Below are 19594 nucleotides of genomic sequence, written 5' to 3'. Positions count from 1 at the left end.
AATGCACGCACGCACATACACATATTCACCCACGTACAAAAAAAAAATAATACAAAAAAAAAAAAATATATATATATATATATATATATATATATATATATATATTAAAAAAAAGGAGAGCAATGATGATGACATGTCAAATTGGTAAAATTACAGAATGAACAATACTGAGCTCTCCAGAAAAAAAAGAAGGGAAAAAAAAAAGAATATTTGCTCGGAAAACAAAAAAATATCGATAAACTCAATTTCGGACACTAGTTTATCCTCTTATCTTATCAAGTGTTCTTAAAATTGTTAGTTGTTGTTTTTTTGTACAACCCTGACACTTGGCAATATTAAAAAGCATGTGTGATTTATTTCCCCAAGCCCCCCCCCCCCCCCCGCATCATCCGACTGAGTGGAAACCTTTGGATATTATGCAATGTTCAGAGTCTACTGTTAGATTTTTGCTGCGGCGTATCACAAACCTGCAACCTTGAGTGGGTCTCACCATCATCGTACACAAAGCTAATGCGACCTGACACATCTGCGGTGTGTGTGTGCGTGTCCTCGGGGATGGATTGTGGCGCAAAGGCATGAGCTTATGTATGAAGAGCTTCCAAAGCAAAGGTTCAGCACTATGTTTTTAGGGCATCTTGGGTGCTTATGTAACCTCTTTAAAAATATATATATATATAGAATATCGAGGTGTTTGCGCCTGATAGAAAATCAATTGTGCTTTTAAGTACTTTGAGTGGCATGCCAGTAATGCAAGCAGCAATAGGGATTTATTTGCGAGTAGCAGGTATGATAGCTAAATGATACTTTTTTTCCAGTCGTAATAAAGTGAATCCGTGCCATACCGCGGTTTATTTTCACGCCCCAGTGATTTTTAAGTGTTTTAAGTACAGTGAAAGTCTGGTAGGGACTGAGCAGGGCCGCGAAAAGCAAAAATCCATAAATGATTGATGCCCCCCCCCCCCCTCCCTAAAAGGGGTTTATGATTGCCTGGAGATATTGTGACATTTTTGTCTCCTCTTGATGGCACTCTTGGTGATGCTATGATATACCGACACATCAAATTTCATCAAAATCTGAAAAGTGAGCTTTCGCTCATTTGGTGAATTGAGGTGCAATGACCCGTACGTATAATCATTTGCACGTAATAAACAACCCACCATAACATGATGCTCATCAATAGCATTAACTCCAAAACTAGCCTAAACAACAAGGAGTATTTGATGTGATATTGGCCAATGATAGGCCGCAACACTGTCTTGCTTTTGTTGTTGTTGCATTTTTGCTATTTATGTTGGATGATGGTTGAATGTAAAAGGAACGAACTTGTCGCAAAAGTACACGGACAAAGTTTCTGACTTTCAGAGCAGCGGGTAAGACAAACGCTCCCTATCCAATTAATCTGACGTCTTCTCCCGACGAATTTCATCTGGTTGATACCATCTTGTCTGCCTGTGCGTCCTCTCGCCTGCAACGCTTGTCACCTACCAAAAGTCGACACAAGTATTTATAGCTCCTGCGGCTCTTATTTAAAAAAAAAAAAAAAAAAAAACTACGGTGGGCCAAGGGTGGAAAATGCATACATTGACATATTTCCATTGGAAGATAAGATGGTGAAAAGGTGTCATATTGAACCATAAATGTAAACATTTGTTTTGTCTGTGCAAAAATGATACAATTAGATTGCAAGAGATTTCAACAAATGTACTTGTAAGAAGTGCTTTGTCAAGTTTTAAATATTAATTCTTTCATTGATGATCATAAACATAAATATGGAGTTGAATTTCATGCATCCAGTTTACAATCCATTGCGGTTTGTTAAAAATTAAGTGAGGTGATGGTAAACCGTTTAATCCTAATTATTCGAATGACTTCAATGGTTAACTCATGATTAATCGTGAATTTTTATATGTTCTAAATGTACAATAAAATGTTCAATACTCTTGTTCATACTCGTGTTAACATAAGAGTGGGGAAAAAATTTAAACTAATGATACAGTAATTTTATAATAATTCATAAAATTAAGTTAAAATTAAAAAGATGTCCTGTACGAGTGCAATGTTGATTTATAAGACATTTTTGACAGCTTAGTGCATTTTTCTTTTCATATTAAGAGCTACCTAATCTTTAACATGAAGTCACGTGTGGAATTCAGCACATTTTTAAAATTGCAAAACTCAACTTGACCCCAGCCTCCACAAATATATGCCTTATATTTACATTTACATGACATTCATTTATGCCTTACATATACTGCTAAATTTTGATGTGGATTTGTCTGCTGTGTTGCAACTGGAATCCCCCCCAATACAGGCATTTCCAAGTAAAGGGTGGCCATTACTTGTGCATTAAAACAAATTTGTGGCGTTAAAGGAACTTTAAATTAACTCAAAATTAACACACTCATTTTGACACCCCTATTAAAAGTGCTTAGCAAAAAAAGTAGATGTGTTTTTTGGGGCGCTGGAACGGATTAATGGCATATCAATTCATTTCAATGGGGAACATTGATTTATACTTTTTGAATCACCCGCTTGGAATCAGAAGCAGCTCAACTGTAATTCACCCTGAGCTACAAGTAGTGTACAGTACTTGATTGTGTTGGACCACTTTGAGACCCCGACTCAATGAAGAGCATGAAGACGTCGTGCCTAATTTCCTGTCCATTTCCTTGCAGCTAATTTTGCGACTCCGAAGGCAGCGGCTCGTCATAAATCAAAACAAGCCGTTTCGTTTCATTCCATTTTTGAAACTTCTTCTTGCCCATTATCTATTAATACTCGGCTGCTTTCCGGAGCTGGCGCGACGTCGTCTTTGTGGGGGGAAAAAAAAGCAAAAAGACGACGCTTCAAAGATGCGCTGGGCTTGTGATTGATTTCCTCCTTCATCCCGCCCGTGGTCTGCTGCACGGCTCCTGAAGTCAAACCCGCCCAAGTGCTACCGGCACAATTAGCAACGTGGCGAACCCGTCGTTATTCGTCCACGTCACCCACGGGGGGGGACCTGTCCTAATTACTCGCAGAACCCGTCGCTATTTACCCGTCGCGTGTCTGTGATGTTTCGTTGTAACTTTGTTGTGTGAAGTTTTTTTTGTATTTGTTGTTTTCCATCTCTTCCCCCCCCCCCCCCCCCGCCCCCTCTTGTCGGCCTTAATAATTAAAGCGCCTCTTTCTCTCTGTGTTTTTCAGAGTTGGGAAGAAGATGCGCAAGGGATCCCTGCCAGGCAACTCGGTGAGTCTAATCAGAAACAGGAAGCAAAAAATAGAAAGAACAAAACAAAAACTCTGAGGAAAGTCTTTGTTCGACACTGTGCCGACATGACAGCTGGTGTAGCAATAACAGTTTAAGTGAGTACAAATGCATGTCTATAAATATAAATGCATTGTACTTTTAAAAAAAAAAACGCAATAAAAAAATCCGACGCTCACTGCTTATTAAATAAACATACAAGCTTGAGTCATCCCTGCTGAGGTGGGACTGAGTTATGTTTGGCAAATCCCGCATGGAGTTGCTGTTGTTGTTTCTCAAGTCATGCAATGACAGAAAATGCAAGAAGACAACATGGTTTTTTAGGATTTTGCTTCAAAAAGTAAACAGAGAATGAATTACAATGGGACTCGGTGGCGTGCAGGCCGCCGCCAAGGTTCGACAATCTGAAATGAGATTTTTTCTCTCTCTCAAATTGGACACCCTTGAAAGACGTGGTGTTTTTACAGGAGTCAAACAAAGTCGAGTTGTAGTTAGTTGTTTTTAAGTATTTGCCGATACCGAGTCTCGATCCGATACCTGGGCAATGTATCGCAAAGAAAAAAAAGTGTGTATGCAAATTGTCTTCATTTTTATGTTTTTTTTTTTTACATAAAAAAAAAAAAAGTATCCCAACTTGATAACTTTTTATATGGCTGTAAAACAGTTGTGGTTAAAATCAAGTCAACAAATAACGTATTTTATTCTTGAATGGAAATTAAGAAAGTTCAAAATTCCAATCTTTTTCAGTCAATGCCGATCAGCTGAAAATCATGTCATCTGCCCCATTTTCTGATCAGATTAACGTATATAGTTTATGTAAGTAGAGATAGTCAAAGATGTTTTTTTCAGGGTCGGTGCCGATTATTAGTACAGCCATTTCTGGACTATAAGGCGCACTTGCTAAATTTGGGGAGTTTGTTACACATATAAGCCGCGCCCAACTGTAAGCCGCAAGTGTTTTCATGTTAGCGCACCGGGTTCCTGCTACCTTCTTTTCCACGATGAGGGCGCAAATCGTCTGGCTCTCGTTCGGTCTCTCCTCCTGTATTTGGGCTCACTTGCTTTGTTTTGCTCTGCCTGTGATCTGTTGGATAAGCCGCACCTTTGTATTAGCCGCAGGGTTGAATGCAAGTGAAAAAAAGTAGCGGCTTCTCGTCCAGTAATTACTGTAAGTTCTTCCGCCCCCTCGAGTCACTAACGGTCATATTTTATCAACCACACGCACACACGCACACACTCAATGAGTGAAGTGTATTACGTAATTGTATTGCTTGCGTTTTTCTTCATTTTAATCAAAAGTGCTTTAATTATTCTGCCTTTGGAGAATCCAATCGGCATTCACTTTGTATGAATCACAGTGTTGCTTTCATGCTGCGCGACTGACTTTAATTTGAGTTATTGTATTGAAAACTTCCAAACATTACTGCAATTATGCACACAAATAGTAAACAGTACATTTTTGTGATTTCAATTTGCTGACAAATGAACATCTGTGCCAGTGTAAGCAAAATGATTCCATCAAAAATCATGTTTCAGTTTTCTGTCAGGCAACTTACAGGCAAAGTGATGAATGCAAAACTAAAAAGGATATTTGGCTTCATTAGGTCTTCAGTCGCTGTCTGGAAGAGATTTTTCTCTTTCCTTCTTTTTTTTATTTTATTTTTTTTACTCTTTTGACTCCTCACACAGGCAGTCGCACCGGCTTTACAATGCTGCCATTTGAAACCCTAACCCAGCCCTAATTTGACAGCCAAACATCGACTTGAAACTGTTCTAGGAAAACTCCAATTTTAAATCCAAACTTAAAATGCTAACCAGGGATTTTTGAAATGTTAGCTTTAAACCCTAACCTTCAACCTCAATTCTGTCTTAAATTGAAACCTTAATTGCAAACTCTCCTTTGAGATCCTTAATTACCAACCCTAACCCTACTTGAAACCCTTCGTGCAAAAGTCTGGCTTTGTTGAAGGTTTGTCCAGCCACAATCTGAGATGGATTCCAGAATTGTTCTCTCTTTCTCTTTTTTTTTTTTTTTTTTGCTGTCTGTTCTCATTCCCCACACAAGCTAGCAATAGCACCCAATTTCCTGATGTTGTCATTTTGCCGCAAATACAACGATCCGTCTTACAGGAGGTAAGAAAAAAAATTCCTTTTTCACGCCAGTCAGACTTGACTGGCCTGTGGATTATATTGTTTGTGTGGGCCTCATCTACAGCAGGCATAATAGCACACGCTTTGTATTATTGATTACAACAACAACAACAACAAAAAGCAGCGATGCAATGCTGAGGCCACCAAACTTGGACCCCCTCAACGCTGCGCCTAGAAATTCTGTCCGTAAAAGATATGAACAGAACTGGTGACAAAGGGCAGCCCTGGCGGATTCCAACCCTCACCGGGAACAAATCCCACTTCCTGCCGGCAATGCGGACCAAACTCTGACACCGGTCATGCAGGGACCGAACAGCCCAAAGCATGTTAGCCATCAGAAATTTGCGTGGTAACAATAACTAGCCATCAGCTGAAATTCAGTCCAACTGCAGGCGACCGAGAGTTCAGGATTTCGCAACGCCATCATCAACAAAAACGGAAAGTTCTTAAATTTTGCATTAAAGGGCCGAAGATAAAATAGAAAATGACAACGAGAACATTTTGCAGTACAAATTCCTGATGCACAAACTTTACTTTAAAAAAAAAAAATAATAATAATTACGCCCCTGCTGACATCTCCGGGAGATAATTCCACCGCATTGATCTCCTGCAAGGCAATTAAAAGTCGGTATTAATGGAAATGTCATCTCTGCGCCTCACTCGAACACTTCTTCTTTCAGAAGCTTCTTTTCAAATGACAAAATCAAAACTCTCAGCGGCCGTATTGAATTTTGAGCTTCCCGATCCGAGCTCGTGGATCGACTGCAGATTCTCGAGCCACTCGAGCGACTGCAGTTCAAACCCGAGCTCGATCAACACAGCTGGAGCGCGCTGTGTTGTCAGGCTTGAGCTGGTCAGCAAATTAGGTGGAGGCGGCCGCCTCCGAATTTTGCACACAGGAAAAACCCTGCATAACAATAATTAATAACCCCGGTAGCTATCATTTGCCAATTCAGATTTTTTGTTTTGTTTGCCTCAGGGATGTGATTTTTCCGCTAATTCGCGGAATTCCGCTTTTTTTATCTCCACCCCCCCCCCCAAAAAAAAAAAATTCAGATTTTTTTATTTTTTTTAAGTAGTTCATTGTGTATGCACACGACTCCGACAGATAACATCTTCTGCTATAACAAAGACATTTGTGGTATGCTCTAATATGAGTTACTTTTCATTTGGTCATGATACAATTATTTGTTCATGAAATTTGAACTCTTCAACATTATTTATGTGTTAACTTAGTAATCACATTAGTTAGATATGATGATATTCTCAGTGATAGTTTTTAAAAGCAAAGGCAGTCCAATGTTTTTGAATGTGACTGATTTTGAGTTGACTAAAACTGCCATTTTATATGGGATAGTTCAATATTCATTGAAAATTTATGCTGTTGTTTTGTCTATTTCTTTGTCATGTGAGTGCATTGAAAGTACTTAAAAACACGGCCCCCGGCTAAATTTTCAGATAATTTCACTTTGGTCAAATCACATCCCTGTAGCCTGTTCACAACATTAGCAAAGCAATCGGAACATGTTTTAAACGTAAAAGTCGAGACAAGGAACATCAAAACGAGTATCAATGTTTTTTTTTTAAACTTAAGTGCAGAGTTTAATCAGTACTTTGACTTATTTTTTAACCTCATGTATCAGTACTTGTACTTAAGTGTCTTCTGTCTGCAACGATGAAAGTCTGTGGAGTGTCACAGATTGCGCGGCACGCTCGTCGGATGGCGGATGGGATGAAGGAGGCGGGCGGGGGAGAATTGCGTCTGCCGAGTTTGGGGATGAGGATGTGGCGTCTTCTGTCATGTGCGATGACGCCCCGCAATGAAGACGTGTGCCGGAGTCTTGACAGCTTCATTGTTCTCACTCCAGTCTAATGGCCCCCACTTGCACTATTTACTCTTCATATCTCCTTTGTCACTGGAATTTCACTTCCTGGTGGGATATATAGAACTCGCTATGCCGTCCCCTTATAGGAGGCTGCTCCACGTTAACCCACTCGACGTTCTCTCGAGGAATTGTAGCTCACAAGTGCCGGTAGCACCAGATCATAACACGGCCACCGCCGTACTTGACTGTAGGCAAGACACACTTGTACTGTACTCCTCATCTAGTGAAAATGCGAAAAAGTTGATATTGGTCTCATCAGACCACAGTAATCCATGTTCTTTAAATCTGCTTGTTTTTAGCAAAATGTTTGCTGGCTTTTCTTGTTGCTTCTGGGATGACAGCCATGCAGACTGATTTGATGCAGTGTGTGGACTCCACATGACCAGTGTAGCAACCAACAGTGTAAGAAATAGTGAGAGGGATAACATCAAATCGAACCCATCTGCTCCACATTCACAATGGGAGACCCTGTTACAGAAAAGAGAGGGAACGCGGCTCATTGGGCTCAGATTGGACATTAGGGATGGACCGATTATCGGCCGGGCCATACACACCGTGCACATTACAGCACATCCGCAGGCAAAGGCGCAGGAAAATCGTACCCGAATCCAGTCTGAAAATTATTGTCCAGAGGCTTGCCGGAGTACCCATTGTGAACAGCTAAGGTGTTAATCTAAAAGGCTACTGTAAAGATGTTTTTAGGAAAAAAAGTTCCATATTGAAGCTTTAACTTCAGGGAACTACAGAAAAAAAAATGTTTTCATTTTCAGAGATGCTGTTGACCCTGGGAACTCTCTGCACCTTCTGTTTTTGTTCAAAATTAAGATTAAGTAAAAATTTAATACTTCAGATATTTAGAAATTTTAGAATACTTTATTTACTTAAGAAAACAATTCTTTAAGTTTTATTTAACTTTTGAAAACATGCTACTTCCGCTGGGAGAACATTACTAATTGAATCATAATATGTTTGTGCACCGCCGATTAAAAAAAATAAATAATAATAATGTCCTGTTTTTGAAAAAAAAAAGACAGCAATTAATTTTTTTTTTTTATCCGATTCATGGATTAATTAAAGAAATAGTCAACAGATTAATGAAATAATCATTAGGCACAGCCCAACTTTATCCTGAAAATGTTCAGTGTTGTCCCATGAAAAGATGATAAATATTGAGCAAATATGAGGGATTGGCATGTATACACTTTTGTGTGATCTTGCCGTCCTGCGTGTTTCTCACGGCGACTCGCTCCTATTGTGCGCACACACCTTCACTGCACACCTCTCCACAGAGTTGACAGCGGCGCCCAGGGGTTGCGGCGCTCTCTTCCGCCGTCCTCCACAACATTCGCCTTCCCGCTCTCGGGAAGTGTCACCATTGATTTGCGCTAACCAGGCTGCAGGCCACTCCGCATTCACTCGCAGCATATGCACACACACGCACACACATCTACAAATGCGTAACATATTTCACTTTAGCGCCCTTGATCCTTTTAATCACCGCCGGCCTCCAGGCTAAGTCGGCCACAGGAAGAAGCACAAAGTTAGTTCCCCCTCCTTGACTTCCTCGGTGGAATAGCCAAGTAGTTGAGGGAGCTTCCGGGATGCTTTTATGACAAAAATGATATCCCCTTTGAAGTGCTTTTGGCATTTCATTTGTTGGAAGGTGACCTGAGACCCTCATTTCAAACCACCATCCTGTCTTGAAACCCTACTTTGAGTCTCTAAACTCTCATTTGAGACGCTAACTCATGCTTGGAACCAAAAGCCTGCCCTTAAACCCGAATTGAAATCCCAACCAGAGATGGCAAATCCAGGTTTGGAAAGTAAAAACCCTGCCAACAGTTTGGCTTTAGCCCCAGATGCTAGCTAGCTAGCTAGCTAGCTCCCTAGCAGGTAAACAAGCACCCGGGGAGCTAGCTAGAGAGCTAGCATCTGGGGCTAAAGCCAAACTGTTGGCAGGGTTTTTACTTTTCCGGACCTGCATTTTCCACCTTTTGATCCCAACTTGAAAGCCTAAATTGAAAAGCTAAATTCCAAACCTCAACACCCCCTCCTCCTCCCTCCCACCCGCGCAGACCATTTTCTGGCCAGCGAGGTCATTTCTTTCGCAGCTAACCCATTTGGTCACGTTTGACAGCCAAAGCCGGCCGCATTCAGCTCGATGTATTGATCGCACGTTCGCCGTCCGTCATGGCCGCTCATGGGTGGCCAGACGCTGATTTTCACCTGAAAGGAGAAGGACATAATGAAAGGAGGTGAAGGAAGGACACTCACCAGAATGTTCTCTATTTTTTTCTTTTTTCTGCAGTTTGATGATGAATCGAAAGCCATTAGTATTGAGTCAAAGCCCGCACGTTCAGTCTTAATTAGTTTCTCTCTCTTTTTTTTCCCCTTTCTGCCCCTCGCCACAGAGCACAATTTTATCTACACCATGAGGGATTGGGAAATGCTTTATCTGATTCGGCTGTCAATCTGGGCTTTTTTGGGAAACGTGCGCAAAGTCGGCCGTTTAGCGAGCTCAGCTGGAGGACTTTTGGAGGTGGGGGCGGGGGTGGGGGGGTGGTTGCTGTCTAAGCTCGTACGTGTGGTCCTGACTCCTCGCTGGGGGATTTTGTAAATCTGGGGGATCAATCGAGTTTTTGTCGTGAGTGACAAGTAGGGATACACGATATCGGTGGCCGATAATTATCGCCAATTATTGACCAATTTCACATCAAACAGAGAAAAACTGAAAATGAAGAAATCATAGACATGCCACGTTGGTCCATCTGTTGGGTTTGTGACTCAAGCTGTGCCCAACTCCTCAGCCCCTCCCCTCTCCTATGGTAGTGTCGCATATTTGTGACGTCATAATGATGATACAAAAAAAATAGCCTTTAAAATTCTATTTTTTAATGAATTTATGGGAAAAAAGATTAAAATAATCGATTCATGGTTTTATGAATCGATGTCAGGCTCAAAAAGGAAAATCGATTCAAAAACGATTATTCAATGATGATTCAGCCCAATGTCACTATAGGCGTTTTGTTACTACTGGTCACAGTTTCCGTCCCCATTTAAAAGACAACATCTGAGTTACAGGCTTTTGTAATTTTCCATTTCTGACAGGAAGCAGAAACACATCAATCTCTGCGCCACTGAATGAAAAGGAAATGTGTTCCCTGTGATATAATCTGGAAGTCTTCTCGGTGGTGATGACATTCGCCTCTCAGGCGAGTGCACCGCAGCTCTGTTTCGCAGGCTCGTCATTAACCGGCGAGCTTGCCCCGCCATTCGTCTTCATGTGACTTCCATTTAAAGGTCTGCAATAGTGACGGATGATATTGGATGCACAAACAAACGTAAAGCCCCCCCCCACCCCCACCCCCCCGGCTATCGCTCGGCCTTGGACCAACCAAACTGCACAAAAGGGACAACATTGTGTCATGTCTCTGGGCTGTGTACTACTTTGAGTTTTTTTTAAGTGACTTCATCTAAAAAGCGATGACATGCATACAGTATTGCACGGTGGATTATTTTCAGGCGGATTTACAGCACGGGAGGTTGGAGTGAAGAGCACCATTTCCAATAATACTTTACTTTGTATTTAGGTAGATTTTTTTTTTAAATTGAATATACTTCAGTATTTAACTCATTGAAATGAAGCAACCCCCTTCGCTCCCGGCTGTTTTACTGGATTTTGACTGATTTTGCAAGGCCCACAGAATATTGTGTTCTTGTTAATAAAAACATGGAACCTACCAAAAGAAGATTAGAGTCTCCTCTTTCATCAGGAAAAAAAAGTATATTTGTATCTGTTTCCGTTTTGCAGCAATTAGCATTAGAATATAGCTAAGTTTGATCATTATTCACAAGTCTGTTTAAAACCGTGGGGGAAACAGCTTGTTGCAACATGGCCCCGGTTGATCTCTTATACTCTGCTGCCACCTGCTGGCCGTTTTTTTAATAACTACCATTGCTTTCAGGTCAGAAGCTGCATCAAAGCCTTCTGTATGCTCTTGCATAAAAAAAAAAAACAACAACATATAAATATGTCTTTGGGAGCATGGCAATATTTAAATTACAACGTTTTTATACGTTTTTGGAACTGGAGCAAATGAGTTAATGATGACTTGGTACTTTCACTTTCTATGTTTGAATTTGAATAGTTGTACTTTCAAGCCCTTACTTTGTGAAAATAGGCTTGTTTTTTTCACGACCTTAATATGGCACAGGTAAGCGTGTGATTGTTAGTCCACATATTGATCTAAGAATGTTTGTTTTGATGACACAAAACGTGTGATTCCCACAGCGTCGGAGAGTTATTGTTTTGACGACACAAGTGTGTGTGTGTGTGTGTGTGTGTGTGTGTGTTTTGCCTCATGTAGCTTTTGATATTTATTTTGACTACATCGATAGGTTTGTGATTGTTATGCCATGCATAGCTTTTGCAAGCAATTGATTGGGCAACTTGTGCGCATGATGCCACATGTAGCTGTTGAGATTGGTTTGACGACTCGGCTCAATTATTTATAAAGTAATTTAAAACAACCATTTCTGCATACAAAGTGCTGTACATGGAGGGGAAATGAGTCATAAATAAAATAAATATCAATAACACAAAATACAGCAGACACCATAAAACACTAAAACAATGCCATCCTGAGTCGCAGTTTTGAGTGCTTTGGCGAGTGTCTGATTGTTATGACGCACGCACTTTGGGAATGATTGTTTTGATGAGACGACATGCGGCTCAAGGATTGTTTTGACAGCACAAGCATGTGACTGTCATGCCATATGTACAAAGTAGCTTTGAATAAATGTTTTGACCACCCGAGGGCATGATTGTTATACCACACGTAACTTCAAGTGAGTGTTTGACGAGATGAGCTTTAATTAACCTCATGTAACCTTAATAGGCCACTCGTGACCTTTAGCGCTTGATTGTCAAGCAGCGCATGGCTTTAACATGCCTGGCATCATTTTAACATGCCGCACATCGCCTTGACAATCCGACAACCGGACTGCCGTTGTGTGCAAGCAGTGATGTTGCTCAGTTCCATTTCCAAAGATGCTGTTTGGTTGTTAGGCTACTTTGCAGGAATGCACATTTTCCATTCAGTGACTGTGTGGGCCGTGACATTTATGGCTTCTCCCACCTAATTGAGCTCTTAATGCCGTTCTTATTATTGCTGGCCGGGCAACCGAGATTAGCGGAAGTCAACCCCCCCCCTCTCCCATCTTCAACATGAATTGAAAATCAATTTTTCAATGTGAAGACCTTTTGAAGCGTTTTACACATCCTAACGAAAACCCCAAATTAGCATAAATGTGTTGCTCAGTGAGATGCTGGGAACTTTTCATTTATGGATCTATTTAAATTTCCACTCCCCTACAATTTAAATAATAAATTAAGAAATGATGTTGACATTTTAGAAAACTTTATTTACAACTTAAGGGATCTATTCACTTGCTTAGTTTTTAATTTAGCTTAACACATGCTAATAACCCTGGAAGCTCCCTGCAATTTTTGTTATAACTGTTTAAACATTTATATATATATATATATATATATATATATATATATATATATATATATATAATCTAATATTTTCTCTTTTACTGCAAATGAATATCGGCTTGAAATATCGGTTATCGGCCCCCACGACTACTTATAATCTGTATCAATATCGGCCTTGGGAAAAAAAAAAAACATATCGGTCTATCACTACTTTTGTTTTTTGGCAGATCTTCAGGAAGTTGTGTTTGTCATCCGGAGTCAGAGCAACTCCTTCCATGCCAGGCGGGCGGAGAAACGGCGAGAGGATTTGCTGCAACAGGCGCACGCTGGCTCAGGGGTAAGATTCAGCACCGGCGGTCTCGACATCGGCATTTTCAGACATCGGGTGACTTTTTGAAGTCATCTATGGTTACGGTAAATCCCAGCTGTTCGTTGAGGATTTGCATCAAATATGTACACATAGAATTGCATGATGATGATGCCACAAAAGGCTAGCAGTCTTGAATAATCCGGTGAATTTGAGCCTTAAAAAAACCCACAGTACGTTACAGTCACTAAACTTTTTTTGTGTTCCAATTTGCACACCTTCATCCAAATTTTTAAGATACCGCACATTTCCCAAGCGGCGTTGAACTTAATCATATTTATACCGTGCGTGTATTGTTCTGTCCCAAATGTGCTTTTCTGGCCCCCGCGTTGCTTGACAACATGCTTTTAAAACAGAAATAAACTTGTGTAAAACAAAGAGTTCATTCAATGAACTTCACATTTAGTTTTGGTAAACACCACAAGTAGAATAATGTGATTTTTTTTCAAAACACAGGAACACGTTCATTGTCTTACACGTGAGGACAAAAAGCGTACTAGTACAACACACGGTCCTTAACTCATTTGCTCCCCAAAATGTTCTATTTTAAATATTGATGTGGTCTTAAAAATGTATTTATACGTTTTTTTAAAAAAAAATTATGCTAGAGCATACAGAAGGCTTTGATGAAGCCTCTGACCTGAAAAGGACGGTTAAAGCAATGGAAGCTATTATAAAAACCCCCACTGTTTGAAACAGACTTGTGAATAATGATGAAACTTATATTAAAGCTATATTCTAATGCTAATTGCTGCAAAACGGAAACGGGTACAAATGTTGTTAAATATTGCCATGCTCCCAAAGACATATTTATATGTTGTTGTTTTTTTATGCAAGAGCATACAGAAGGCTTTGATGCAGCTTCTGACCTGAAAGCAATGGTAGTTATTACAAAAAACGGCCAGCAGGTGGCAGCAGAGTATAAGAGATCAACCGTGGCCATGTTGCAACAAGCTGTTTCCCCCACGGTTTTAAACAGACTTGTGAATAATGATCAAACTTAGCTATATTCTAATGCTAATTGCTGCAAAACGGAAACAGATACAAATATACTTTTTTTTCCTGATGAAAGAAGAGACTCTAATGTTTCTTTTGGTAGGTTTCATGTTTTTATAGCAATAGAACACAATATTCTGTGGGCCTTGCAAAATCTGTCAAAATCCAGTAAAACAGCCGGGAGCAAAGGGGGTTGCTTCAGTCAAAATGGCTGCGAGTGAATATGGACATAAGGACATTACGGAATAAATGCGGCTTCCCGTAGACGTTTGTATGTAGAAGAACATGTTGCTTGTAATGTGTTTCCCAAATGCATTCAAAAGCATTTCCTTCCCCCGTTGCTGCGTTTTTTTTGTTTTTTTTTATTCCATCTGCATCTTTAGGAAATGCAGACATTTGTTGTGCTTTGATGCTGGGATCATCTGCTTCATCATCATCCTGCTGCCCGACGTTTCCGCGGGCAGCGCTGACGTTGCCATAATGAGAAGTAATGGCAGCTGGCATGTGTTGGTCCTAATGAGCCGCATGGTTCCGACATGCACTTTCAAGTTAGCTTTGTATCGAGGTTGGTTTTTTTTTGGGCACTTTTCGCACTACGAGTACGAGAAGCCAACTTATTTGAGGCATTTTCGCTAGATCTGCTAGATGGCAGAAATTGTTTTTATGGGTTTTTGTAGGATACATTTAAGTCTAAATTCAATTTTATTTACATAGTGGCAACAGAATTGAGAGTTGCATGCCTTGAATATGTAGAAGGATGTTGCGCAACATTCCGGGCTGAGAGAATACATGCCTGTGTGCGTTTGTGTGCTCTTTTTATTTGTTGCTACTCCGTGTTTGTTAATGACCTCATTCACTCCCAGTCTTTGTCACTGAAGCAACCCCTTTTGCTCCCGGCTGTTTTATTGGATTTTGTCTGATTTTGCGAGGCCTACAGAATATTCTGTTCTATTGCTATAAAACATGGAACCTACTCAAATAAATATTAGGAGTCTCTTCTTTTAACAGGAAAAAAAAAATCTGTTTCCGTTTTGCAGCAATTAACATTATTGTTCCATCATTATTTACAAACCTGTTTAAAACACTGGGGAAAATTCTTTGCAACATGACCCTGGTTGATCTCTTATACTCTGCTGCCACCTGCTGGCCGATTTTTGTAATAACTACCATTGCTTTAAGGTCAGAGGCTGCATCAAAATCTTCTGTATGCGTTTTTGGAACCATGACAATATTTAAATAGAACTTTTTTAGACGTTTTTGGGAGTACAGTTGTTGGAAGTCTTATATCAATTACTGGTAACAGCTGTGCTTATTTCATTTAGGCTTGAGTGTCTTGGGTGTTTCATGTTATATGTTGGCGTTAAGCTAGCAGACTTTAGCCAAAACGATATGATTATTTTTTCTTTCTTTTTTTTTTAATATGTGCAAGAAAAAAAGACAAACGATGACAAATACTTGTCAAAGAAACACATTGAAAATAAAGCAGTTTGTTTCCTTAGTGATTTTCTGCCGTCGTCAATTGTGAGTACAAATGCTTAAAATATTTTACCATTTCATTTTTGCTTGTGTGTCTGTATGTGTTTTAAGCATATAAGACAGTTGGTAGTTTTTCACTTGCTGCGTGCGGGTGTGCCCGGAGAGAATCCACTGCAATTCCCAGCAGAATGCAAGTTGATTGTCCTTTTTAGGGACTCTCGTGTGCATATTAAAGTAAACCCACACAACGTACATTTTTCACGTGAATGTCATGTCACATGAATGTAACGATGACGATTGAGTCGTTTGAAACGGGGCTGCTGATTTTTTTTCTTGGACAAGAGATGCTTCAGGCTCTTTGGTCGGCAGGTGCTGATCGAACCGTCAACATTTGTTTTCTTCCAGAAACCTCCTACGGTTTTGCTCCTTCACACTTTGTCCGACAACGAGGGAGACTGGAGCATCCTTCCCTTGCTGCCTTAGTGAGTAAAGTCAACCTTGTTTAGCCTACTAGATGCATCCCAAATAGAACCGCCCGCCTGCCATAGGTGGAGAAAAAAAAAAAAAAAAAAAAAAAGAAAGACAATATTTTGCGTTTCTCGTTTTACCTCTCCGACACGCTTATAAAAGTATTTCTTCCTGCCTGTTCTTTCGCTCTTGAAAAAAGTGCCAAACAAATAATGTCATCCCGCCTCATGAAAGTCCGCTAGCTTCATGCTAACATAATGTGAAATGTTTGATGGGTTAACAGAAATTGGCATAGATTTGAGGCATTAGAAACATTCAAATAACTGGCGTTTAAACAAACACGAAGCACATACACCAGAGGAGAATGACCGTAAAACAAACTAATAATAATGATAATAACAATAATCGAAATTCAATAAAATATCAAATTTAATGAAAAAATAAAAATAAGCATACAACGAAGGAGTAAACACGTAAAATGAAATAACATAATAATAATAATTTACAAAAATACAAAATTAAAATGACAAAAATAAAAACAAACATACAAGGAGAATGACCGCAAAAAATGAAATAATAATGCAGTAAAAATAATAATAAAATAAACCTACAACAAAAGTGAATGACCGTAAAATGACAATTTTTAAAGATTGATCTGACTGTCAATTCGAAAGGTATTGACACAAAATCATGGCCATTAAAACAGAAAATTGGTACTTTTGCTCGGTTGTCAACATGACGATCAAGTTAAAATGAATAGATCTTGAAAATCAAACCGGTGAGAGTTGATGATAGAAATGGTCACAGTGGACATTTTCTGCAGTGTTCGTAGAAAATCTGCAAAAGTACAGTTAATCCCGCAGTCGATCCCATTTGTGTAACACTTATCCTAATTTGTCAGAGGAATTGGAATCTCTCCAGCTGACTTGTGCCCAGAAATGGAGGCGAGTTAATTGCAGGGCACATTGAGACGAACGTTTCAACCAATGGACTAAGCTGCACGTTTTCGGGAATGTGAGATGAAGCCAAAGTGGCGTGCGAGAACCCACTGGGGGAACATGCAAACAAAGAGATTCAAACTCAGAACCGCTCGACTGTGAGGCAGACGTGCGAGCCACTAGGTCTGCGCTGCCAGATCTGTAGTTCTTCAAAAACATCACGCTTTTATCGTTGTTGTGCTTTTTCTTCCCACCACCGAGTGATTGTTAGAGGCTCATATTTTAAAAATTAGTATGAGGTGTTGTAACTGTCCAAAGGGAATATGAAATGCCGGAAAAAAAAAAGAATTTGCTTTTAACGATGTACTTCGGCGTCCTCAGTTTGTCTGGCTCCTTCGGGAAGAATTCCTCGTGGATGGTGTTCCTGGAAGAGGAGACCGGCGTAAAGACGGCGAGGCTCGTCGCAGCGCTCGCAAACTTCGACAAGAATAAAGTGAGCCGTCTCTTTTCCGTCTTTTTCCCTTTTGCTCCTTCTGCCTTCCTCCACACAAAAAAAAAGCAACCGTCGTCAGGTACAAAGCGTCTGCTCAATTAAGAACTGCGCCATCTGCTCGGCTCGCCGTGACAGTCAACAGACGTGTCAGTCACGTCTCCGCCGCCGCGCTAATTAAAAAGTCTCCCGGCTGATGTTTTTTTCTTTTGCGATTTTTTTTTCTGGTAATGTGGGTCAAATGTTGCTCCTCGGAAAAGTTTCAAGTTGTGCCTAATGTCTTACGCTCGGTTTTACATTTGGGTTTGGCCAGGCAGGACGACATTTATACTGTAACTTGTCGATGGGTGAAAAACGAATGTGCCAATTGTGAAGCTGATCCTGAAGATGGGAAATTGTTGTATTAAAAGTCATTTAAAAGCAAATATTCTGATTGATATTCCATCTTCTCAACTTTCATAGCGCTTTGATTTTCAAGTTATTTACACATCTAATACTTGGTATGATCAAAGCTGCCGTCTCGATTTCCATAAATAGCGCTGAAGGTTTAAGCTGATTTTGGGGTGCTTGGTGTCAGTTTTAGCTGACTTTTACTTTGAAATGTGAAAACTAGATGGACTGGGTATCGATTCAAATTTCCTTGATTGATTTGATTTCGATTCACGAGAGTTAAGGTCGATTCAATTTGGATTTTTCCTGATTTGATTCGGTCCGCTTCAATTCAATCGTTATTGAATAATTATGGAACATCAATTTCTCCTTAAAGATCAAGGACATGATTAAAATCTCCACAAAATCCAAATTCAATTTTGCGGAGGCAGTCACTGGTTAAATGATTTAGTTTATTAATGAAAGTAACACGTTTTAATCACTTAAGTGTTACAGCAGCAAGGATGAGATGAAAATATTTGCATAATAGTAATTCAATAATTGTAAATAAAGATTCTGAACGGTCTTACAGTGCAATAAGTCAGGTCTTTCTTTTTCTTTTTCTTTTTTTTCTCAGGAGAGCTCAGTATTGTTCATTTGATTTGACATCATCATTGCTCTCCTTTTTTTAAAAAAAAAAACAAACAAATCAATTAAAAAAAAAAAATAAATGTTTTTTTTTTAAGTCAGGTCTTTCATAAATGTAAGCAAATGCAAAATTAAATTTGAAAAAAAACCTGTCAAATACAAAAAAGAAAATTCAATTTTCTAATGAATTTATTGGGGGAAAAAGAGACGTTAAAATAATCGATCCATCAAAAAAGATATCGATTATTTGATTTTTTTTAAACCCAGCCCTAGTGGATAAACGTCCAATTGTGAAGCTCTGAGGAAAACGTATACTAGTTACAGATGTCAGTGGGTGAAAATCAAGCAAAGCAGAAGATGAAGGAACAAAATCACAATTGTTGTTTTTTGTTTTTTTTTCAATTGTTTTGAAAGGGACTGTTAATTACACACACAGTTCTCAGGATTGTTTCAATCTTTTTTTTCTTTTTTTTTTCAATCTACCGCTGTGAGCACCTTCCCGACTGTCTCATAAGAATACACACACTTATAGCACGTACGGTTAATTCTAAACCCATTGAAGTCGCCAAATTTGGCCCGTGTCTGCCTCAGTGCACACAAACATAATACAAAAGAATACCATTTTAAAATATTCTCATTTTGATGTATTTTGGGTCACTTTATCAAAAGCCATCAAGTTTCAGCTGGGTCAAACAACGATGGGGGTCATATTGGACTTCATTTCTCCTACTTTTCATCAGGAATGGTTCCTCGGGAAGCCGCTCCATGACACCGAGTCGACCATCATCCATCATTACGCCTTTGCCGAGAACCCCTCCATCTTTAAATACCCCGACTTCTCCGCCGCGTGGGCCTTAAGCATCCCTCTGGTGGTCCGGTCAGTGAGCTCAGGTCCAAGTCTTGTTTGAACATTAACATTTAACATTTGACTTTTTTTTTTCTTTTTTTTTTAGGCTCGCCAACAAAGTCCAAGAGGAGCCACTTAAATCGGACTTCACCATCGACCTGAAACACGAGGTGTGTCCAGTTGTAGTTCTTCTGATTAATAATAATTCTGT

The 19594-nt window shown here is 39.7% G+C and overlaps 1 protein-coding gene across 3 annotated transcripts in view; it reads left to right on the top strand.

The window, feature by feature from the left end:
- Positions 1–19594, top strand: part of b3glcta (beta 3-glucosyltransferase a) — a 57583-nt gene that overhangs the window by 26249 nt on the left and 11740 nt on the right. For 2 of the 3 annotated variants that reach the window (XM_077566026.1, XM_077566025.1), the window contains 5 exons: positions 3187–3229; positions 16029–16105; positions 17411–17522; positions 19277–19413; positions 19490–19553. In XM_077566026.1, the coding sequence (XP_077422152.1) occupies positions 3200–3229; positions 16029–16105; positions 17411–17522; positions 19277–19413; positions 19490–19553 (420 nt within the window). In that variant the 5' untranslated portion in view covers positions 3187–3199. Of the gene's footprint in view, positions 1–3186; positions 3230–13011; positions 13122–16028; positions 16106–17410; positions 17523–19276; positions 19414–19489; positions 19554–19594 lie in introns of all 3 variants that reach the window. The other variant, XM_077566024.1, reaches the window with a different exon arrangement.

Source organism: Vanacampus margaritifer, chromosome 5, assembly GCF_051991255.1.
Source record: "Vanacampus margaritifer isolate UIUO_Vmar chromosome 5, RoL_Vmar_1.0, whole genome shotgun sequence".
Lineage (NCBI taxonomy): Eukaryota > Metazoa > Chordata > Actinopteri > Syngnathiformes > Syngnathidae > Vanacampus > Vanacampus margaritifer.
The sequence above is the reverse complement of the archived record's forward strand: the minus strand, read 5'-3'. Positions and strand labels throughout refer to the sequence as shown.